Source organism: Mixophyes fleayi, chromosome 5 (assembly GCF_038048845.1).
Source record: "Mixophyes fleayi isolate aMixFle1 chromosome 5, aMixFle1.hap1, whole genome shotgun sequence".
NCBI classification, from domain to species: Eukaryota; Metazoa; Chordata; class Amphibia; order Anura; family Limnodynastidae; genus Mixophyes; species Mixophyes fleayi.
Window position 1 is genome coordinate 27,487,932 of NC_134406.1, and position 25,733 is coordinate 27,513,664.

The 25,733-nt window shown below is 40.1% G+C and overlaps 1 protein-coding gene across 1 annotated transcript; it reads left to right on the plus strand.

Annotated features, from left to right (window-relative positions):
• On the plus strand, positions 1–23,838 carry PTER (phosphotriesterase related). Its single transcript, XM_075211224.1, has 5 exons — positions 1–84; positions 4,603–5,054; positions 15,277–15,542; positions 17,144–17,284; positions 21,879–23,838. The coding sequence occupies exons 2-5, from the start codon at positions 4,623–4,625 to the stop codon at positions 22,087–22,089; spliced, it is 1,050 nt and encodes a 349-aa protein (XP_075067325.1). The 5' UTR covers positions 1–84; positions 4,603–4,622; the 3' UTR covers positions 22,090–23,838.
• Positions 23,839–25,733: the final 1,895 nt, after the last annotated feature.

Below are 25,733 nucleotides of genomic sequence, written 5' to 3' on the forward strand. Positions count from 1 at the left end.
GAGGACAGTTATTCCTCCCATGTCAGGCTGTGCAGAGCAGACAGATCTGAGTGTTCCTACAACAAGCAAAGTGACTGTAGTTGGGTATGTGTCAGCACTTACAGTATAGTACTTTGTAGCTCATAAGAATTGTAATGTGTATATATACAGAGGGAAATATACCATAGTGCACTATTCTTATATGCATAGTACTATTATATCTGTGGGAGTGTATGTATTGTACGTTCACACTGTAAGTGTGTGTGTGTGTGTGTGTGTGTGTGTGTGTGTGTGTGTGTGTGTGTGTGTGTGTGTGTGTGTGTGTGTGTGTGTGTGTGTGTGTGTGTGTGTGTGTGTGTGTGGTTTCCCTCTTGCATAGTTTTTTTTTTTACAGACCAACAAATAAACCTTTGGACTTTTTCAACAGTCAACTAAAGACTAAAGAAAATGTGTTGCTGCCCACAGCAACCAATTAGACATTTGTTTTCATTTTCTAGAAAATGACAGCTTAAATCTGATTGGTGGCTATGGGCATGTGTAAAAGTGTAGGTTGGCATGCGTGTGGTGTGACTATCCTATTCCAAAATAACGTTGTAGTCAAACAAAAAGCAATCATAATATTTGTATGAGAGAGGATTTGTTTCTTCGTAATGTAAAGCTGCTGCTGCTGCCAGTCAGCTGTAATCGACATACATTGCTGGGTGTTAATCACTTATTTTCAGTCAGGTAGTAGCGTCCGCCCCTATTAGTAGTACATGGACCATGACTAGTTTTACCAGAGTTTGGATTACAAATAAGAGGAAAGAGATGGATTAAATAAGAATTCTGTGTTGTTCCAGTTGCTGTGATATGAGGATGAATGAAAGTAACAAAAAATAATTCTAAAATATACCATAAAATCATATAATATAACATACTTGCCAACATTTTTTTTTCTTTTTCCGGGAGATGCCGGCTGGGACGTGGGCGTGCAGGGGGCGGGGCTGCGAAATCGCGTCATTTTGGCCCCGCCCCCGTGACGGAATGACGCAAATCGCGTCATTTTACAGTGGGGGCGGGGCTAAACACCGCGATTCCGGGTGAATCGCGGCGTTTAAACTAAATTTTTCCCCCTTCCTATCAGGGAGATTGCCACACTCGTCCGGGAGACTCTCGCAAAATGCGGGAGTCTCCCGGACAATCCGGGAGAGTTGGCAAGTATGTAATATAAGCTTGAGCAATGACGAAAGCAGCCAATCAGAAGCAGCTAGCTTCAATATCATTATCAGCGTGTGTTTGCATACTGACAGGCATATATGCATCTCCAAGCGAGTCTGTTTAACTCTAAACAAATGGCTGCACGCTCAACTCAGCATGAGACTTTCATGATATATTTAATACGAAATTGAAGGAATGTGGCCAAGCACCTATGTGTGCATTAAGTGGCCAAATAAAGCACATTTGCTCATCAAAGGCCTCATTTAGAGTCGGACGCAAAGTCCGTTTTAGGCGCATCGACCACAAAACTACTATCACGCATGTGCAGCAAGAACCGTATCCGCCTGCATCTTGGACGCAATTTACACTTGCGACAGCTTGCGGCTTACTACGAGGGAAAGGGTGGAATTGTGAAGGCGTGAACTTGTATAATATAGACACAGCGGGTGTGACCCCGTAGGTAAATCCTGGTCGCAGACGTACATAGACACACATCAAAAAAGGGCTAAAACTGTACGGCAGGAAGTAGGTGGCGCAAGTAGTTGGCTGCAGATACTGCTCGCAGCTCGGTAGGGTATTACGAGTGGCATCCACCCCCAGTTGCATCCCACTCATAATACCCTACAAAACTGCGGCACACTCCCACTCCTCCACGTCTTAGACGCACATTGCGTCCGACTCTAAATGAGGCCGCAATCTTCTGCGGCACCACACCTTAGTTGAAAAATCTGGTTCGCCATGATGCAATTCTATATATTATGCATGTTCAAAGATTATCTAAATTATTATTCTTATTTTATTATAAACTGAAATATTAAATTATTTTTTTTGAACAGAGTCCAGATGCAGCCGCCCATGAATATTATTCACTACCTAGTTTAGCACTAACCCACGTCGGCATATAGCAACTATTTGCATGTTGCTAAACAAAGAAATTATAATCTGTTAGCAAATATTATATTGGGACAGATGGTTTTAAAGTTGCCTATTTTCAAGCAGCAATCCCATGAAAAAATCAGGTGTGTGTTTTAACATCACTGTCAGGCTATAATAAGGATGTTGGTATTTATCATTTTCCCTTGCTTTTTTTTTTCTTCAGGATACTATTAATGCTTTATTATTTTACTAGGGCATCCACAGTCACATGGCACACGATGTAGGGAGCAGAGAGGCTTTGGTATGCCACTCTGAGATCTGTCAGCACTGTACTTGTCTACCCTTCCGGAATGTCAGGGAGACTCCTGAATTTCAGGGAGTTCTTATAGGCTCCCAGGACAATAGACCACTCTGCCGGATCCCACCCACTTTACTAGGGAAATGGACGGGGGCTTAATGACACAAATCACATTGTCATGGCCCCGACCTCCCGCAGCATGATGAAGGAAATTGCAGCATTATGTAGCAACCTTTTTTTTGGCAAAAATATTTTTAAATGTAGATGTTGTTTTGTAGGAGGTTAGGTAAGTTTGCTTTGTTTTTAAACTTCTACAAAAAAAGTTGGTCTTCTGACTTGCAGAGAGTTGCAGACACGAACCATCTAGAGAACTGGTTATAAACAAATTCATCTCGGGTTGTAAAATGTTCAGCTCCTGAAATGAAGTCCTCTGGCTCAGTTATAAAACCCTATTCTGAATCATAAACATTGATGGCATGAATGAGTACCGAAATATTCTCAGGCTAAATTCTCCTAGTTTTCAGTTTCTTTCTGACATTTGCAGATTGTAGAATTCTGCAAATGTATCAATACTGTAAGTGCAGGTGCATAGAATTTACAGAGGACAAAGTATATTGAATATTTTCTGTAATCTAAATTATTTGTCACTTTCAAAAACATCATTTTACTGAATGCTAACTGTTACTATAATCCAGTATTTTATATAAAATCTCTAGGCCAGATAATGCAGAATAGGATTAATTGGGGCATGTAAAGTTGGTCTCTTGTTTCACTATATATTTTGTAAAGGCTGTCAGTTGGTAAAATAACCTTTGGGGGGTGTCTGTAATATGGGGTGTGCAAATTGTGTAGTAATCAGTTAGAATAATACAGGGGGTAAATGTATCAAGCTGAGAGTTTTCCGACAGGTTTGAAAAACCAATCAGATTCTAGCTATCATTTATTTAGTACATTCTACAAAATGATAGCTAGAATCTGATTGGTTGCTCTAGGCAACATCTCCAGTTTTCAAACCCTTTGGAAAACTCTCAGCTTGATGCATTTACCCGCAGGAGTTTGTTTGCATTACTATGGACCCAGGAGAGGGAAGCGCCCTTTAACGCCTAAAGAATTGAATCTAAATTGTTAGGTGCCAGCCATGTTTCGAGTTGATGCTTGTGTCAACGTGGCCTAATTTGTCCTGACTGGCAAGTATAGGAACACATGTTCCTCTATATATGCAATTAAGTCCATATGACATGTGTAGAGAGGTGCTGGTGGACATTTGCAGGAGTCCTGAAAATTAAAATAATAGAATCCTACTTGGTGTATCAAATACACATCAACCGTGTTAATGATGTACTTATCACGCCACCAAGTGTAATCTGGGGCCCTGGTGCTGCCGGTTCCACGTTTTATCATGCAGAATTTCCCCACCTCCACCAAAAGTTAATGCTGCACACACAGCCTAGGAAGCTATAGGCCTGCTTAGTCATTTTGCCAGTCCTTCAATGAGGCTCAGTTGGGTCACGTAAAGGTCCGGAGCCCATACCCTGCCACTGCTGGGCCGCCAAGGGAGAGCTGAGTACCATCATTCTATCATACAAAATTGATCTGTACGGTAAATTATGTCTTTGTGCTAAGCATTATGTTTTTAGGGCTGTGGTTACTATATTTCCTTCCTATGATTTGTCCAGCTCTGTGCGCAGAACAGATATATGTGCTGGACAATTTCTTCTTACATGTATATATTCAATCTCCTTCCCCCATGGAATTGGCAGGTACATGCATTAAAGATGTTTCAGGTACTTGATGTACTGTAAGTACACCATAGTTACCTACTCTCCTGGATTTCCGGGAGACTCCCGAATTTCTGGGAGTCCTCCCGGGAGAGCAGGACAACTTGATGGATCCCGGCAGCTCGGTCAGGTAAAATGAAGGGGTGGGGCTTAGTGACACAATTCCTGCGTCATTGTGGCCCTGCCCCTTGCTGTTATAGGTCAAAATGGCTATGACAGTTTAGGGGGCGCGGTCAATGATGTGATTATACCAGCCCCGCTCCCACACGCCCACCTACCCCTCGGACCTCCCAGTAAGCTAATGCCAAGAGTTGTCAAGTATGAAGTACACAGTCCAGATTGTCTCTTATGTTGACTTCAAGATTCCCTTTTAAACAAAAATACAAAATACATCCCAGTGGGCATATTTTTAGTTTAAAAATGACCTGTGTTTAAAACTTTGACAAAATCTTGTTTCCTTTTTTTCCTTCCTAGTCATTGTTTTGGGATAGAACATGTTCACCCTGAGCGGCAGTGTACAGACTGTGCTAGGGCTCGTCCATCCAGACCGGCTTGGCTACACCCTGACACATGAACACTTGACAATGACTTTTAACTGCTGCTACTGTCCACCGCCTGCACATCAAGCGGCATTGTCTGATGGACCCATAGTCATGAAGAACTTGTTCTGGCTGAAGCAAAATCCCTACGGTAATAAAGAGAATCTTCTCCTAAACCAGGAAGTAGAGGCTGTAAAAGAAGAATTAATTTCCTTTAAGGCCGTGGGTGGAGGCTGTATAGTGGAAAACACCACTACTGGAATTAGCAGAGATGTAAAGACTCTCAAAAGACTTGCGGAGGAGACTGGGGTCCACATCGTCTCAGGTGCTGGGTTTTACGTGGATGCAACTCATAGTCCTGAAACTCGTTCAAAGTCTGTTGAGCAGGTAAACGAAATATTCCTTTATAGACAATTACCTCATAAGTTCTAACTTTTCATTTTCTCAAAGCAAATCCCTTAAAGTTCAAGTAAAGTCACAATATTTAACATTAATATATATTAATAATATAGAATGTGTATTACTGAGCTGAATAATAAACTTGAAATATCTGGAGTGGTTATACGTGACTAAATATGTCCATCATGCTCTCTGTCACCCCTCAGGAGCAGGTGTAATGGTAGGAAGTAGGTGCTTCTCTAACTGAATAGGTAAAGTTTGAGTGACTACTTTGTGGACTTGCTGTCCAGAAATGCACTATATGAATTGCCCATGTGCCCAATATACGAGCAAAATACAGCCCCATTGTCACTATGTGTAGTCATTTTGCACAGCAGAACAACCTCATGCCCAAAATATACACCATCATGTAAAGTCTCATGACCGACCTAAATCTCATGTCAACAATGCTCACCACATGTAGTATGTGCCTAGCATCATAGCCTCATGCCCATCATACATAGCCATTTTCATGCCCATCACTGTGTTTATCATATACAGCCCTGTGCCAACCATAACAGCCTCATGTCCAAAGTTGTTCCCACCATAAATGTCTCATGCCCATCCTTACACCTCCCTTTCAGTACTTCTAATTTAATCTTCTGCTGTTCAGTAGTGCTTGGTGTTCTCTCCATATTAGCTTGGACAAGAATGCCCAATTAGCATAGGCAGACTATGGAGAAAGGAAGCCACGTGATTCATCCAAAAAACTGCGGTATACCATTTAAAAGAAATTACAGAAGGTTTTAGCCAAAGAAGCCGATGTGATTTCAAGCAGTGAATCATCAGTGGTTTTATATTGAAACTGGGTCTTCCACTTGTCACACAGCAACACTTTTGATTAACTGGTACTTCAAAAATAGACATTACAGCCCTCTTGTGGCCCTCTTTGTTGAAATACGGTTTGTCTTACTAAATGAGCTCCTACTATCCATGCTACTCAACATTACTGGTAGAGACTCAACTTGGGACAGTCCCACAACACCTCTCTAAGCAGTGCTTCACAAATGGCTTCTCTACTACCCGCTACAACACCTCCTCTACCCTCGCAGACTACACCTGGTGCAACAGACCTCCCTCCCGCCACATGGACACACCACCAGCCTGCATTGTGCTATTACTCCTAACTCCTATCCTACACTTTGCACCCTCATCTGCGCCAAAGCGCTGTGCATTTCAAAAGCTGCACAATCCACATGCCTTAAGTAATAAACCTCGCATAACGCATAAAACACACACCCGCCAGTGCCATTATGGTTTCACAACTGGCTCCATCACTCTACTTCCTTGAAGGCATCAACAGCATGCCAGTTTGCTTATTTAACCAGGTTATGTTTAGAAGTTAACTATGTGACTGTTTACAAACAAGGTGCCATGGTTTATGGGGTGCCTAAAACACTAAAAGATTGACCTAATGTTATTCATTCAGTGTTTGCACGTTTTGTTTGTAACAAACTTACCTCCATACATGACCTCTTCCTCTCAAACAACCTCAACATTCTGGCAATAACAGAAACATGGCTCACGCATTCAGACACTACCTCACCTGCAGCCCTTTCACATGGTGGTCTCCATTTCACCCACAGCCCCAGACCTGGAGGCAGACAAGGAGGGGGGGTTGGACTACTTCTCTTCCTACAGTGCACGTTCACAGTTCTACCAAATGTCCCATCACTCACATTTACATTGTTTAAAGTACATACTGTTAGGATTTTTAACCCATTCTCTTTGCGTATTACTGTACTCTATCGTGCACCTGGATCGCACCAACACTTTCTTGAACATTTCTCTGCATGGCTCCCTCACTTTCTATCTTCTGGCATCCCCACCATCATCATGGGTGATTTCAACATCCCTATTGCTAATCCACATTCCAATGCTGCTTCAAAATTGCTCTCTCTAACCTCCTCCCTTGACCTCTTCCAGTGGATTGAATCCGCTATTCATCAGGATGGCCACTGTCTTGATCTTGTTTTCTGTAGACTATGCTCAGTTTCTAATTTCCTTAACACTCCTTTCCCCCTCTCAGATCATCACCTTATTAGTTACTCGCTCATTCCCAGTTCCTTAACCTCCCTGCTGTCAATCTCTTCAAAGCTTTCTCATACGCGCAGGAATATTAAATCTATTGATTTTCAGCCTCTCTCCAACACCTTCTCTCACCAAGGTCTACATTCTCCTCCCCTGATATGCCAGTTCCTCATTTTCACTATACCCTAGCAACTGCTAGGGTTCCCTATTATAAAGCGCTACGGAATCTGCTGGCACTATATAAACTGATGATGATGAACTGTCCTTGATCAACAGGCTCCAGCGACTCTTCCTACTCCATGTAGACTTCGTTGTCAACTGTGGCACACTAAAGTAACACGAAATCTACACAAACTTTCTTGTAAAGCTGAACGTCACTGGCGTAAGTCTTGTACCTCTAATGATTTCAGCGCACATACTGCTATCTTCCACTCCTATCAAAGTGCTCTCGACACTGCTAAACAAGCATACTTCCAATCTATCATCTATGCTCAGGCTTCTAACCCCAAACGCCTGTTTAACACATTTAAATCTCTTCTCAATCCTCCCACCCCAACCCCTCCAACTACCATCAGTGCCCAGGATATTGCTTCCTACTTCAAGGACAAGATTGAGAAGATCAGACTTGAAATGGTATAATTTCCCTCGACTAGCAATCCGCTCAATTCATTCCCAGCACCCCCTGACACGCTGAAATGAATAGGAAGTTTCTACTCTCTTCTTATCTTCCTACTCTACCTCCTGTCCTCTTGATCCCATACCCTCACAAATTGGTAGGTCCCTGCTCATGTGCTTATTCTACCTCTAACTAAAATTTGTTCTCTTTCTCTTTCTCTTTCTCCTCGGCTCCCATGCCCCTCAAAACATCTCAAGTGAATTGCCTACACTCTCCTCACACCAGGGGCGGATTGGGAACTTAAAGTGGCCCTGGAAAAAATTCTTGAAGTGGCCTCATGTGGGTGGGACCAAATCGGCTGTATGTGAGGCCAACAAAAAAGTAGGTGGGACTTTTCCTAGTAAGGTCTATGACCAATCCGCCCCTGCCTGGCAGTGTCTTCTGTCTCTCAGTTTGAGCCTTAAATGATCAAATTGTCTTGCTTTGTACCTCCACCCTGGTTATATAGTTGTATAGAGAGGAAAAACACAAATTTTGCAGTTAATGTTTGATAGGCAAAAACATATGTATATTTAAACTAATTTTAATGGTCAATAGTCAACATTAACTCTGCATAAAGCTTCCTGCTTATGGTCCTGGAAGTATTTGTCTCTGACAGTGGGGGTTATGTACTAACAAAGCACAAAAATGATGGAAGTCCCAGTCTCCTCCTCTTTAATAAATATTCATTTAACCAGAAAAAAAAAAGACAGTGAGTACCTAGGACTGTCCTTGGAAATTAGGGACATTTAGTATATGTGACTAATACTAACTAATAGACTCTATAATAATAATAAAAGTAGTCATTATCCCATAAAAAAGGATAATGTTTGAAAATGTAGGTGGACAGAGAAGACACACTATCCTTAATTTGAATGGACAGTACCAACTTTCAAAGGTTTGCTCTTGGAAATGTCCCTATTTTTTTATATCAACCAACTACACATTAAAATGCCCTTTCCAGCATGTTAGCTGCCATTCTTACCATTTACTCATCAAATTCAGTATAAATGAAATGATGAGCATTGCAGTCATAGACATTGTACAGGACATACTAGGCTGCACTGACCCAACAGCAAAGAGTCTTCTACATTTTAAATATGTCGGCAAATATGAATAGAATAAACATGAGAAGTGGAAATAGTGCATGATGAATGTACGATATTAGCGTTACTTGAATGTGTTTTACTTTCAATGATGCGGTGTCAAACAAGTTTTTTGCGATGCCAGTTTACAAACTTACCTGTGCCGGCGCCGCTCAGCTCCGTGATGCAGAAGACTTCATCTGTGTGGAGCTGAAGTCACGCGAGAGCCTCTGCAGCCCCCTCTCTATGATAGGCAGCCTCCTTATTCGCTGCCAGGTCAGCATCACTGACGTCAGCTTCTTTAGAACAAGCCAAATGAGAAGCGGATTCCCCCCTCCCGATCCCCATACCACCCACCACTACCCCCTGCGCCACCAAGAGACAAGTTAAAAAAAAATGTACTAAAAGAAAAAAAAAAAAAAGACATGAGGTAGTATCCAGATGGCCTCATTAGGCCATCGGCCTCCCGGGAAAGTTCCCTGTAAGGCCTATGGCCAATCCGCCACTGCCTCACACGTTTCCTATCTTCAAACAACCTTTTGGATCCTCTTCAATCAGGCTTTCGCTCTCAACACTCCACAGACACTGCCCTGACCAAGGTTGTCAATGATCTGATCACAGCTAAAACTAAAAGTGATTACTCTCTTCTAATTCTGAATCTTTCTGTTGCATTTGACACTGTTGACCACACTCTCCTCAAACAGACGCCTCAATTCCTAGGTCTTCAAGACACTGTCCTATCCTGGTTCTCATCCTACCTATCTAATCTCTCTTTCAGTGTTAATTTCTCTGGAACAACCTCCACTTCACTTCCTTTATAAGCTGGAGTTTCACAAGGCTCAGTCCTAGCTCCTTTGCTATTCTCTTTCTACGCCACTTCTCTAGGAAAACTAATAAGCTCCTTTGGATTTCAGTATCATCTCTATGCGGATGATACACAAATTTATCTATCCTTCCCTGATCTCTCGCGTTACTGACTGTCTTTCTGCCATTTCATCTTGGATGTCCAACTCAAACTCAATCTTTCAAAAACAGAATTAATAATATTCCCACCCAATAATAGAAGCTTACCGCCTGCCATTTGTATTTCTGTTGACAACATTACCATAAATCCCACCCCGCAAGCTCGCTTTCTTACCCACATCAACTCTATATTTACATCATGCTGCATACATCTAAAAAACATTTCCAGAATATGTACATATCTCACATCTCACACAAGACACAGCAAAAACTGTAATTCATACACTCATCATCTCCCGCATCGACTACTGTAATTCCCTCCTTACTCCCCTACAGAATCCTTTTCAAACTCCTCACCACCACTTACAAGGCTCTCTCTCAGTCTACTGCCCCTTACATCTCTAACCTCCTCTCCATTCACACTCCCGCCCGCTCCCTGCGCTCGGCCAATGATCGTCGCCTCTCCTCCACTCTGATCACCTCTTCCCACTCTAGAATCCAAGACTTCTCCCGTGCTGCCCCCCTTCACTGGAACGATCTCCCTCGCTCCATTCGTCTCTCGCACAATCTGTGCTCCTTCAAGCGGGCACTTAAAACTCACCTGTTCCTTAAGGCCTACCAACCATCCACTTAACCTCTCACCTCTTCTGGTTCTCCCCTGCCCCCTTTCTCTCTCCCCGTTGCTTCACTGGCTCCCTTATGTACCTGATTCTGTTTGCCCTCCTTTAGGATGTAAGCTCGTATGAGCAGGGCCCATCTTCCCTCCTGTCTCCATACCTGTTCTTCCGCTCCGTCTCTACTGTATTTGCCTGCCTGGAGTTTCTGAAGTACTGGTACTTTGTGTTTATTGTTCTGTACTGTTTTACCCTGTATAGTCTACTGTTTGTACCATATACGGCGCTGCGGAAACCTTGTGGCGCCTTACAAATAAACGATAATAATAATAATAATACTGGTCTTTCCAAATTCAGACTCGAGCCCCTACAATCTATTTTGCACACAGCAGCTAGATTGATTTTCCTTGCAAATCGTTTTACATCTGCTGAGTCACTTTTGTCATTGGTTGCCTGTTTTTCAACAAATGCAATATAAAATTCTTCTACTAACATACAAGGCCATCAACAAAATTGCACCAATATACATCTTCTCACTTGTCTCAAAATATCTTCCAAGTCGACACCTCCGTTCTGCACAAGATCTGCGTCTCTCTTCCACTCTCATCACTTCCTCCCATTACCGGTTACAGGACTGTTTTTGGGCTGCACCCACTTTGTGGAATTCCCTCCCTCGCACCACAAGACTTTTCTCTAGTCTTCAAACCTTCAAGCGTTCTCTGAAACCCCACCTTCAGACAAGCTTAAAATATTCCTCTACCACCCTCTTAATCTCCTTAGGTTACCATATTACCATCCTCTACACAGTTAACATAAGACAACAACCCTCTGACCAACATAGTTGTGTGACTGATCACACAGCTCACTAAAAACTTTGTAACCTTTGCATTCTAGCTGGACAAATATACAATATGATGTAGCACTTACCCTTGTATATCAAACCATTGTCCCATAGATTGTAAGCTTGCGAGCAGGGCCCACTTACCTCTACATATGTATGTATTACCCAGTATTGTTATATTACTGTTTGTTCCAATTGTAAAGCGCTACGGAATCTGCTGGGACTATATGAATAAATGATGATGATTTTATTTTCTCTGCAATGCCCTCACACTGAGCACTGTTGGTTATATGCTGGGAGTGTGAGGTTGGACTATAATCGCAGCCGTCACACTCCCAGTCTGACAGAGGAGCAGAAGATGCCGCTATTCTCCTCCTCCTCCTCCTCCTGCTGCACACATGGTAAGAGGTAGGGCAGGGGGTGCACTGGATGGTGTTGGAGGGTAAGAGTGCTCACTCAGTATTGCTCCTACACTATATACGAGTATTCAGTACATTCAGTGGATGTGTTGGGGGTCTTCCTACTTTCCATACTATCCCAGTGTGGTTTAGTGTCATGCCAACTCTACTTACACTCTACAGGAGCGGCTTCTAAAGCTTGAGGCTCTCAATCTGTGGCTCACTGTCCCACTAGTCACAGTACATTGGCTCAGTTACGGTTGTACAGCTACATTCATATATTGCCCTTCTGGTTCACGGGAGGTTTCTGTCCTCCCAGAGCTCGCCTTAGGACACCTGCGTTACGGTTTGACAGGTGTACCGCCCCAGTCAAAGTCCCCACCTGCCACTGTCCTCGGAGTGGGTTTTATTTTTTTTGAATAATTTCCCTTTTTAAATTAGAAGTTATTTAATTTTTTATTTTTTTTAAAAAAAACAACAACTTTCAAACCAATACTTAGTAATATTTTTCTTCCTGTTAACTTCTGAAATATATCTCTTCAAAGAAGGTAACTAAATTTAATTTTTCGAAATAAATAATAAATCATTGATGTCGTTCTTATTTTGAAAACACAGTATAGACATATTCAATAATAGCATGAAAATAGTGCATATATGCAGTAAACCTTAGCAACCACTCAGACCAGAGACGGATCAAACTTAGTGTCTTAGTGTTACATTACCACATTTACATTGAACACATTTTGAATGCGTTTTTTAAACTTCTGATAGCATTTTAGGATTCACCGTCTTGGGCACATTCATTAAAAATCTTATAGGTTCTGTAGATTTGGCAGATTTATATATCATTGTGCAGGACATTCTTTCAGCTTCAACAATTCATTTAGGCTGTCAGGATGTTCCTTGTTCTTCTTTCAGTCTCTAATACAAAGATTCACCTATTAGTGAGACATCTCATGCAAGTTACAAGGTTGCATATCCCCTCATCTCTCCGGCCTTAAATAGAATGCTTTTACTGTATGCACATACTGTAACATGATTCAATCTTAGCAATACAGTATTATTGTATAGCATTGTAGTCCAGAAATACAGTCATTTAACAATAATATCAAACTTTAGTACATGATGATGTATTTAAGAATTGAGCGCACTTGACTCTTTTTGACTCGTGGATGGATATGTTACATTATTTGGGTTTTTAATTGACCAGTGAAGTTATTTAGAATTTTGCAGATAATATTCTGTTGACATCACTTGTTCCATATCATAGAAAGTACCTGCGTGAGTTCCCGATATTGCAGTTTTATCTGTATTCTTACTCAACTAGTTTGTTGGGACCATGCAAACTAAAACAATTTGGATGAAGCCTAAAACTATACAAAGAGGTTCGCTCATCTGTATTTGGGATCTATACCGCTGTCTTCAGGTTCACAGTTCCAATATCGTGTAACTGCAGAATCAGGATGTCGGTGATGCACAGCGTTGAAAATCTGCAGTTTACTGCCATCCTTATAGTAATAGAAAAATTGGAATTAGGTGACCTGAAATACACATATTTTTTGTCTTATTAAATAAGCCTACATGTAAACATGTTTATCTTTTTGGTCTTAGCAGCTAGCACCATTGGGCAACAACAGAAGCTGTGCTAAGTATCGTTGGTAGTTTAAAAATGTGTTGCAGATCACTCCTACTTCCATTTGTCATATTCACTATCATATGTTCATTGCTTATTTCTGAATTACCCACTGTGTTAATTGCATTGCATTTTTAATTTTCTTTTTGCAAAAAGGCAATTGCAATACTTTCAAAGTCTATTTTTTATCACTTATTAGCACCTTTACATTTCAGCAACACAGAAAAGACACTTTGCACACTGATTGCATTTTACACAGACTGATTATATTCCCCTCAACGTTTTACTTACTGCTACTAGATGTGGAGGGTCCCCTTCTGCATCTAACTGTTTGAGCAGGTGATCCTGTCTACAGCTCCAATAAGCCTTGTTCAGGGTCGAAATTAAACAACCCATGAACGTCTAACTCGCATGTATGGGAAGTTCTCAGGGGACCGGTTTCTCCAAACCAATCAAGGTCGCCCAAGTGAAAGACAGGATCTCCTGCTCAGACACATCGATTGACCCATGGAATCACCACATCTACCAAGTGCCAGTAAGTAAAACTTTGCATTTGCGTAATTCTACACAATATAGCATGTGGTGAAACGAGGTATTAATATCACCCTAATCAGTCTGTCCCTCGTTTCTCACAAAATGTGGATTGTAGCAAGTACTTTTTATAGCCCTTGCTTTTATTCCCCAGCCCAATAGAATACCACTGCAGTGTCTAATTACATGTGAATAAGGGGACAATGTAGCTCATTGTAAATATGTATATTGTTTATTGTATATTGGTGAGGTGGCAGTGAGGTTGTTATTCATTGTCTTTAAAGTGAATCCAGGGGGTTATCGGTAGGGATCAGGTTCCAAGATACTGGCGGGGCTAAACTATTTAGTGTCCATTGTTCTCAGAAGACTATTCCAGACAGGCCACCTAGCAGGGGAGGTTGTGGAAGGACAGCTCATCTTCACTGCACTCTCCAACCCCCCCCCTCCCCTAGTTCAGCACTGACCAATAAATTAGACTGTAGATATAAGGAGCCACTAGAGGGGGGGGGGGGGGGTATGGTCATTCCGGGACTGGAAGCTGCAGGATGGCTGGTTTTTAGAGTTGCCGTTCTCTACCAGTGAAATACATCGCCATATCCATGGGTCATCAAGTCAGGACATCCAGGTGACTGTAACTCCTTAAACTAGTGGGGTAAGGGACAGATGATGCTGGAAACCTGCCGGGCATTTATTTACTGTTTTACATAATAATCTAGTGTTGTTTTTATTATAATAAATGCACTGTTATACTTTTCTAACTGCATTTGCCTGAGTGACTATACAAACCCTAGAAGGTACAGGGTCGACTTCCCTGGCATAGGAAGGCACCCATGGGTGGTCAGCCAGCGTGAAGTGGGTAGAATTGGGCCAGATAGCCAGGTTTCTTCACATAACATTTTTAAAGGCTTTGATGGAGCCTTTAAAAGTTGTTGCATTTTTTTAATGTTTCTACGTCTCCCTAGCTGTCAGAATAATGTTATTCTGTTCCTGGGCTCTTTGCTGTCCTGTGCCCAAACAGTCTTGGCGTTAGGTGAGACATTTATTAATTTTAGTGATTAAAAATGCCTGGTCCAGAAGACGTTATTAGGAGGATCAGGAGTGTCCTAAAGTACCACAATTATTAACTTAGCAACGCTAGAACAATGACCACTTCTCTTGCAAGGTACCTTCATCTTATTGTTTCCATGATCTCCGTGGAACCCCACTGTACAATCAACGGCACCAGGAATGGGACTTCCAATGTTTTGTTAGTCAGGAAGAGTGAGGAAAATGAAAATAATCAATTTGGTTTTTAAACAGTTCTTTTGTTTCTGTCCTATTAGTATAGCCATACACTCTAAATCGTTTCTTATTGTAGTTATTTTTTTAATATTCTAACTGTTCTGTTATACATGTATCTCTATTTATGTTCTCTTCTTAGCTGACTGAAGTTCTAGTTAATGAAGTTCTCCAAGGAGCAGATGGGACAGACATAAAATGTGGTATAATCGGAGAGATTGGATGCTCATGGCCGCTAACTGACAGTGAAAAGAAAATTCTTCAGGCAACTGCTGAAGCCCAGACACAGCTTGGATGTCCTGTGAATATTCATCCTGGCAGAAACAGTGAAGCTCCCTTCCAGATTGTGCACGTACTGCAGGAGGCCGGGGCTGATATCTCCAAAACGGTGATGTCTCATCTTGATAGGTAGTGTAAGCCGTGAGGTCGATCATGTCATCTCTTCTTGATACATGTCCGTCTGTGTTCTGTATATGCAAGTACTGTGTATTGTTCACTGGTACCTATAATAGAATCATTTAGTATAAATGTAAATCCGTTTTAGGTCTTTTATGCTTAAATCAGGTTAGATTAAAAAAGACATAGGCAATATCATGAGGTGATTAACAAACCTTACAAACAAGCTATGAATGTGCAGTATAGATTTTAACAAGAACAGCTGCAAATAAATAAATGCAGAGTTTGCACTTTAAGCAAAGGAATTAGACATAACAGGGAATTGTGTTTCAGTTAGGTAGCAGTTGTTGGAACAGAGTTTGGTATATATATAGTTACATTGGTGGTGATTGGGATTTAGAGGGAGCTGATATAAATTTGCACTCCGTTTGTTGGAGAGACTGGTCTTAGATCTCCCATGTCAGTCAGCACTGACAGATCCAGTATAACCCGGATCTTATTTCTCTATGTAATCTAGCCATATCATTGATTGCTGCGCATGTAAATAAATAAATATCCATACAGGTCAGCAATATAAATATAATGACATTTTGATCCAGAGCTGCATAGTCTTGTAAATATTTTCTGTTGACAACTTTTATAAAATTTAGTGCCAGATCGCGTTTTACTTACACGTTGTTATAACAGCATTTTCTCGAAGGGAATGTAACAACGTCTAGAAGGGAAGGATCATCAGTTTGAGATACAGTGGGCTTCATTTAAAGCATATTTCCCAACTTCTTCTAGTTGTCGTCCGGGAGCTGCCAGAGGGAGGTGGGCGTGCGGGGGCGGGGCTCTGCAAATCATATCATTTTGGCCACGCCCCATGACGTAAGAATGCAAACGCATCATTTTACAGCAGGGGAAGGGTCAAATGCCGTGATCCCCTGAGAATCTGGGCATTTTGGGCCTAATTCTGCCCACTTCCTATGTGGGAGACTGCCATACACTCCCGGGAGAGTTGGCAAGTATGAGTTAAAGTTAGAGATATTCAGCTAAAGGTGCATATTTTCAGCCGGACAAACCATGATGTGATGCAAGAGTTGTAAATCACATTTTTTTGAATGCAAGGAAACTACTGTCTACTTTTGCGTGTTGCACACAAATACTGGGCAGTTTTAGTTTTACGCTGCAATTTAGAGTTTAGTTAGAATTTCCTACCTTCCCAATTCTAAATCTTTCCCCACATTTTAAATTTACCCCATAGTTCAAAATGAGACCAGCTATTTTGTAATTCTTGGTAAGTATTGTATAGAAGTAAAAAGACGTTGTGAGCTTGTTGTTATAGTGACTACACTTAATGACAGTTGGCAACTTTTTTGTGATGAAAATTGTCAGAGGATATGAAATACTTGTAACCTGTGATACAATTTATACTGTGCAGAGGCCCCAGCACAGTTTGGTCAATCTGTTTAAAGACATCTTTGTAATTAATCTGCCTAAAAACTGTGTAAAAGAAACCACATTATGCAGTGACTATCCTTCAGGTTACATAGAAAGCCTTAATCCCTTTTAATAGAAAAGACCTAATGTCAACATCTAAGTAATACAATGATTGCCTCTCTTTATTCTAGGACTATTTTTGATGAAGGTAAACTGCTGAAGTTTGCTGAACTAGGGTCGTACCTGGAATATGATTTATTTGGAACAGAATTGCTGAATTACCCGTTTAACACATCCGTGGACATGCCCAGCGATAATGACAGAATCAAAGTGTAAGTATGGGCTCTTCGATCAGCATTGTCTAGGAAAGGATGCAGTATATATATTATATAAAAAGTACAGCTTGCAGCTCTCCATTATAGGGAATGGATTTTATCTAGTGCCAGAATAAGAGAATGTTCCTTAATTTCATTGATTAAAGTCGTTTTCAGATTAAAGGTATGAAGTGTATGAAATGTATAAAGATCTGAATGATCTGTGTACATTTTTACCATTGATCTAAGTAAGTCATTATCAGGCTTTTTATAAAGCATAAAAGAGCTATTTGTGCAAGTGATGTACAGTGTAAAAATAAAACAAATATTACACCGCTAAAACTAAGGTGTGAGGTTAAGTTTGTTCATGATGTCATTTCCTTTCTTTCTGGCATAAAGTACAAGCAGAGCTGAAGTTTAACAGGAAATAAAGTATAGGAACAGTTTAATTGATGAAGGCTCCATTGTAATTGTGTATGTCTGATCTTAGGTGTCATTTTTCATTATGATTTAATGTCAAAGTGGGAGTTTTGTACCATTTTAAAAATAGGTGTGATGTCTTTGGCATTGACCCTGTCTTTTTTTTTTCTGCACCATAAAGCAAATTAAATCAATAAGAGAATACTTTAGAAATAGGTAAAAAGCAAGTTTCTGCATAATACATCCAACCAGGACAGGTCAAATGTCATATTCATTTTATAAATCAGGAGCTTTTTCATCCCCCTCAATGCCTAACCCGCAGAAATTAAACGTCCTTTGTAGAACCCTGAGCGTTTCTGTTGGTTAGTTCTTTCTGGTTGTGCACAAGAAGGGTAGAACGGCTTTCGGCCGAGTCTGTTCCTCTTTGGGTCAGTTCTGTCATCACATGCGCCTATGAACTGATGGACAATCACATTTCATCGCACTATTTTATTTTTGGTGTTATATTTTTTTTTAAACCAAGCTTTTAGATCCTCCTTGGTCCTTTAACTCCAGAGGGTAAATTTATCAAGCTGCGGGTTTGAAAATGTGGAGATGTTGCCTATAGCAACCAATCAGATTATAGTTGTCATTTTGTAGAATGTACCAAATAAATGATAACTAGGGGCCTGATTCATTAAGGATCTTAACTTGAGAAACTTCTTATTTCAGTCTCCTGGACAAAACCATGTTACAATGCAAGAGGTGCAAATTAGTATTCTGTTTTGCACATAAGTTAAATACTGACTGTTTTTTCATGTAGCACACAAATACTTGATAGCTTATTTGTACACTGAAATTTAAAGTTGATATTTGTGTGCTACATGAAACAACAGTCAGTATTTAACTTAAGAAGTTTCTCAAGTTAAGATCCTTAATGAATCAGGCCCCAGAAACTGATTGGTTGCTATAGGCAACATCTCCACTTTTTCAAACCCACAGCTTGATACATTTACTCCCCAGGACTAGGTCAAATCAGGAAGTCTTCAATAAATGCCTCAAAAAGTTTTCATGTTTTGTATCTAACATCACAAGTTTTTGCATCACTGGTTTTGTTGGTGCCCATACCACACGTCTCGGAGGGCGTTTGTTCTCCTTTATTAGTCATTAGGAGAAAATGGGACGATTAATGACCATTTAAGTCTTTAGTTGAAACCTTTCATGGATAATGTCTTTGCTGGTAAGATTGTTTAAGGTTACTTTCGTGCATCTGCACAGGCTAATTTGAATATCAAGCATTAGTTTGATTTAAAATTTTATGACGTTATGATTTGTCATTTTGTTATTTCTTCCCCTTTTTCTTTCTCACCTCCTTGCTTTCTCACCACTCCCAGGACACAGGAATTTGTTGTCCTCTTTTATCAATATTTAATATTTCCAAAACAAAATATAGAATTAAGACAAGGGGCTAGATTTACTAAGCTGCGGGTTTGAAAAAGTGGGGATGTTGCCTATAGCAACCTATCAGATTCTAGCTTTCATTTATTTAGTACCGTCTACAAAATGATAGCTAGAATCTGATTGGTTGCTATAGGCAACATCCCCACTTTTTCAAACCCGCAGCTTAGTAAATATAGCCCAAAATGTGAGCTCATCTGCTTGTTGTTGGTCTAACATAAATAAATGTCTCTTAAAACCTTTAGTAACTCCACAGGATTGTCCACCGTTTACATGTATTGAGCTCTTTTGTTAATTGACGGTTTCAGTGATGTTGACCAATTGCACATTCCACACACTCAATACCAGTATTTATACTGCTAATTAACTTGATTAATAGTAAAGGCTTACATTGATACTCTGTTCATCAGCTTGTTAGTGTTATCTTTTCACCAGAAGTATAATCTGTTTTCAAAGTTTCCCTTAGCAATGTATGCTGAAACCACACAATGAGACATGTACGTACGTCATCATTTAAATAAATTGTTGGGTACATTTTACTGCTGGGCAGGTGTACTGTATTACATGATAGGCCAATGTAATGCACTATATACCTAACATTGCCTAACCACTGGGAATAAATATATTCAAATAACAGATGTTAATTGTGTGATGTTAAAGGCTTTCAAATAGAGCTACCGAGTCTGTCATCTATGGCTTTTGTTTGCATAGAGATCCCAGCTGTATGATTGCTGATACCCTGCTAAAATAGCGAGATTGGGGGAGGTCGGTGGTGCAGTGCAATAGACCATCCCTATATTGCAAAATAAACTCTTTATTTGCACTTTCTTCATTCCAGCACATTGTTATCCGGTGCTGTCTCAGCCTTCCTTAGTGGATCTGACACTCACATTAGTGTCCTCTTGCAGCCTCTTCACTCACCCCTTGGGCTAGAACACCCCCTCTGGTGTCCTCTTTGCCCCCCTGGGTCACATTCAACACTGCAGCCACCCTCTCCATAGGGTCTCTTACACGCTCTCCCCTCTCTATACATGGGAACAATATATACTCAATGCTAGCTCTATTAATCGGCTCCAAACATCATTGGTAGTAATCCCACTCTAAATTAAACAGAAAATTATTAAAAGAATTGCAATGGAGTACCAGGTTAACACTGAACTATATACTAACTTTTACAGTTTATCCATGGAAATTTCAAGGTGTTAAACAGCCCACAGTGTAAAAACAATACAGATAATTACATCCAGCCATTTGTGATTGATAGCGAGTACCTGCTCCTCATGCTAGATGCTCCTTGTGCTGCTCCTCCTCTGCTCCTCGTGTTGCTCTTCCTCTGCTCCTCGTGTTGCTCTTCCTCTGCTCCTCGTGTTGCTCTTCCTCTGCTCCTAGTGTTGCTCTTCCTCTGCTCCTAGTGTTGCTCTTCCTCTGCTTCTAGTGTTGCTCTTCCTCTGCTCCTCGTGCTGCTCTTTCTCTGCTCCTCGTGTTGCTCTTCCTCTGCTCCTCGTGCTGCTCTTCCTCTGCTCCTCGTGCTGCTCTTCCTCTGCTCCTCGTGCTGCTCTTCCTCTGCTCCTCGTCCTGCTCTTCCTCTGCTCCTCGTCCTGCTCTTCCTCTGCTCCTCGTCCTGCTCTTCCTCTGCTCCTCGTGCTGTTCTTCATCATTGCTTCCTATTCCCTACACTTGCTTTCAACATTGCTTGTTGTATCGTTCTCAGCTCTGGTTTCTCCCTGATGACAAGCATTTATTATTCTGCAAGTGTTCCCTTATCCACATTCAGCATATAAAACATTATGAGCCTGATTCATTAAGGAAAGTAGAGCAAAAAAAATAACATTGCACCTTGGCAAAGCCATGTTGCATTGGAGGGGAGCTAAATTTAAAATGGGGGGACAGATTTATAGTTGGGGTAGGGCATGTCCTAGATCAACTTTTAAATTTCAGTGTAAAAATAAAGCTATCAAGTATTTGTGTGCTACATGAAATGACAACCAGTGTTTAACTCATGTGCAAAATAATAAACTACCATGCACCCCTTGCATTGTAACATGGTTGGTCCAGGATAAAAAACAAATTTTTTTGCCCTACTTTCCATAATGAATCAGGCCCTATGAGCGGATACTGTACTGTATTAATTTGTACATTGTTACAGTGCAGTATTATTTATATAGGAAATAAACCTGAAAATTTCCGATAGCCAGAAACAGAAATGTCGTCATCTATGTGATTCTTACCATGAAACCTTGTTTCTCAGTGTGTGTATGTATGAATGTGTGTGCATGCTTATGTGTGAGTGTGTGTATATATATATGTGTGTGTGTGTGTGTGTGTGTATGTATATATATATATATATATATATATATATATATATATATATATATATATATATATATATATATATATATTATACAGTTCCACTAGTTTACCCAAAGCAATATGCATTCTACAGCCAACTCTGTGGATAATTTCCTGAGTACTGGATTTTTTTTATTATGTATTGGATTTTGCATAAACTGCTTGGCATATGTATGTATAAAGGTTTCAAGATTGTGTAGGATTGTGGACCCCTTACATACAATCCCTGAACCGCTTTTAGTAGTAGACACAGCTTTAACTTTCAATTCAGAACACATTTTTTTTTATAACCAGCAAATCGTTCTATCTGTAAGTAAATTTGTATAAAATTGTCAGGATTTTTTTTCCCTGGAGTTACCTAATGTCACAGTGACGGTCTTAATTATGTCATTTTTTTTCTTTTCAGGCTGCGGTCTTTGATCAATGATGGCTATGAAGACAGAATTGTAATCTCTCATGACATACATACAAAGAACAGGCTAGTAAAATACGGCGGTCATGGCTACTCTCATATCCTCAACAACATTGTTCCCAAAATGCTGCTGAGAGGCATATCCCAGGAAAACATTGATAAAATATTGTTGGAGAACCCCAAACGGTGGCTGACTTTCAAGTAATGAATAGATGTTAACATTTCAAAGAACAGTGTTGGCAATTATGATAATGTATTTGGGTCTGATGATGCAAGTGAGATTGTACTTAAATGAGAAGTAAAAATGCCACAGTCCCCCCCCCCTTCCAGAAAAAGTGCTTATACTGTATTAAGATGTTGTCCCATCTCATGTCAATCCTGATAGGACAACACCCTTCTGCAGCTCCTAATTGGCTGTGCTGACAGGTGACTCTGCCTCATTACTAGAAATTACTGGTCAATGAGGCTCAGCTATCACAAGCGGCCAGTGTGTGTACATTACTTGTGATTGTCCCATTCATTTCTATGGGAAATACATTTCAATGGGCTTTCCTCTCCAATTGAAATGCATTGTTTGTTCTAATGAATGGTAGTAAAAAATTACCAATTTATTTTGGCCTATTTTCACTAAGCTAAATTTAATAGTACTCTCCCTTGAGGGCACATTTATCATTAATCGGCAAAAGTGAGAAATAGTTATGAATCCTTATCGTAAGGATAAGGATTGAACTATTTCTCAAATTTATTAAAAAGGGAACACAGAAACAGCAGTTCCGAAAAACTGCTGTTTCTGTGATAGAAAAAAATCACACTTTCCCCCCTCTTCGGATGCGCTGTCTCGGGATCTCCTCTTCTTCCTTCAATTGCGCATGTGCAGTGCACATGCGCACAAAGTCCCCACTCTGTCTCTGCAACTAGTGCAGAGAGAGCGCGCTGAGTGACAGGGAGGGATCATGTGATCCCTCCACACATGCGCTGTCCAGCTCTGCTCTTCGGAGCAGAGCTAACAGCAGTGGATTTCTTCAATTCGGATGATGTACGCCAGCTTCAGCTGACGTACATTATCAAGACAAGTTCCCAGAAAAAAATTTTTTTCCGGGATTTGTTAGATTGCGGCCAGGAGCAGTCACCATTCTGTTGAATGGTGACTGCTCGCAAAAACGATCAGGAGTGCAAAGCAGCAGATATCCATGATATCTGCTGCGATGCACCTTTAATAAATTTGCGGAGGGCACATCGGGACTTTAATTCCACGGTAAGTGCACAATAGTGCACTACCGTGATTTGTTAAATATGCCCCTTGGTCTCCAGTTTTCACTAAAATCTGAATAATATTTCTAAAACCAGACATATTGTACAAAAACATGACCATTTGGGAAATAACCATAATGGTTGCAAATTTAGTTAAGTCCTTCATCTAGGTAGAGGCCCTTTACCCACTTGAAAAATCTCTATTCTTCAGTGTACGGAGAATTAAACAGGTTCTGTCTCAGAGTTTTGAACAAAGGTGAGAATAAAAGCAATGTGTAATTAAAGGGATAGGACAGTCACTGTTCTGCTATGTAATCAGAATGTTATCCAGACTCTGTAAAAAAAAAATTGGTGTGTCTGGAATGGGGCAATGCTCCTTTTTTGTATTCAATTTAATTTAGAGTTGTTGCATTGTGGTGTTTTGTTTTTTTCTCCCCTAACATAAATGAACACTTATACAATTGTCTTTTAAAAAGAATTAATTGAATTCCTACAGGCAGGGATAATAATCAAGGGTACTTTGAAGCAAGTAATAATAATAATGCACAACTTGTAGAAAAGTAAAGTGGTTCCAATTAAATGACTCCCCTCTGGAACAATTTGATGCTCCTTGTAATATTGATGATACTTGTAATTATCCCGCTGTTCTTTAATTAATGCTTGATCTGGAACATGGCCATATTAAATTACTTTCTGGCAAACAAAAAAAAGTTTGGACACTTCCTTTTTTAATTGTTTCTATGTATTGCGTTTATATAACATTATATTAAAAATATAATTATGATATGTGCTCATGTATACATATAATTTATTTTTTTTACAAAAATTACCGTTTTGATCAACACCTAAAATTATATAAGTGTTAGTTTCAATAGGGATTTGCAGCAGTCAGCACTGGTGCAGATCTTCTATGGGATATTAAAGGGCTCCTGTCAACTACACAGTGGAGACGTGTCCCAGTGATCTCAATGGTTCCTATGAATAGATAGCCTCAATTCACAAAATAACTACCTGCTGTATGTAAATGTCGATGTTGGGTACCCATTTTCTTTTCTTTTTATCCCACCCAAATCTTTTTTTTTATTGGGAAAAAAGGAGGGAATGATAGTGGGTACAAATTGGAAAAGCAACTATTTTTGCAATATGTTCCCGCAAGATAATATGCTCCAGCCTGGCTCCCGTTATCCTGATAACATGTAGTTGTAGTAGAGGTCCTCTTTAGAAGTCATTTGGAGGTTAGGTGGTCTGTTAGTAAAATCTTGGTATCCACTTGATACCACTTAATGTATTGGAATCACTTTAATGTAACTTCCCTACTTCATAGAAGACTCTCATTTGTTTCTTTTTATGAAGGGGTCATCTCTAGGCCCTTTTAATGTTTTCAGATGTAGTGGTATATATAATGTAGATAAATCACTGCTACATTTTGAAAATATAGCAGTGGTTTATTTCCGTAGATCATCCCCCCTTCTTCTGCTCGAGCTGGCTTTTGTCAAAGCTTTGACAACCTAAACCAGAGCCACCAAAGCAGGGGGGCATATCTTCTGTTCATGCCTCTAGAAGCATCGCGGGCTCGACGGATCCTCAGGTAACACACAGATAAGTAAAACTTGATTTCCAATAAATACACATTTTTTTTACTTTTTAGGTGATGATAGTATTGGTTTGCATTGGCCCTACTTTTTATTTAGGTGTTTATATCATATAGGCAAAGTTTTATTTCTATTGGCATTGGACCCAACACAAAACTCACTTGTATCCATTACGTGAAGTAGAGTTTTGCCATGTCATATCAAAGTGCAATGGTAAAAAAAAATGTCAAATAGAAATGCATTTAGTAAAAGTTTCAGGAGGTGCAGTAAATTGCAGGAGTAGCCAGGTACAAAGTCCTACGTGCCTTCGGTGCGGTGAATCCGTCATCCGATGGTCCAGCGCTGCACACTCTCTTACTAAGTCAGGTCTTTTTCACACACAGCTGTGTTTTTGCTGCCCATTCCCAATGGATTATCAATTCATGCAAATTGAGATCTCTCAGAGACAATAGATCTGCTTCAGAGTAACGTCATGCCAAAGGTTAGTATAACTGAGATACACCACCCAAAACTCCTTCAAGACCAAAATACAAGAGTGACTGCAGAATAGGACGTCTGTTTCACGGTCACAAACTATAGGCAGGGCCCTTTTTTAAGCTTTTTGTTTTGCATATTTAGCTTTGTTTTTTTAAAAAATAAATTACCCTTAATGTGTTCCCTGCAGCATCTTGTATACCCTTTGTACACACCAGCGGACAATAATTGATGTATTTTTGTACATATGTAAAATATATAATACTGGTCACATTGCCTGTTTTACTGAAAATGGAAAGTTCACATAACATCTTCTGGGCACAAACTGAAACGTATCCTGTATGTACATTTTAATGCACAATTACAATTTATTTGCTGAATTTAACAGATAAAAAAGTAACATAGTGAATGTGACGTGTGTAAAAGTTTTGGTATCCTTTTAGATAATATTTTTTATGGCCTCAAAACTTGTGAAGACAATTCCAATGTTGCATATATATATATACTCTGAGCCTTCTAACCTCTTAGAATG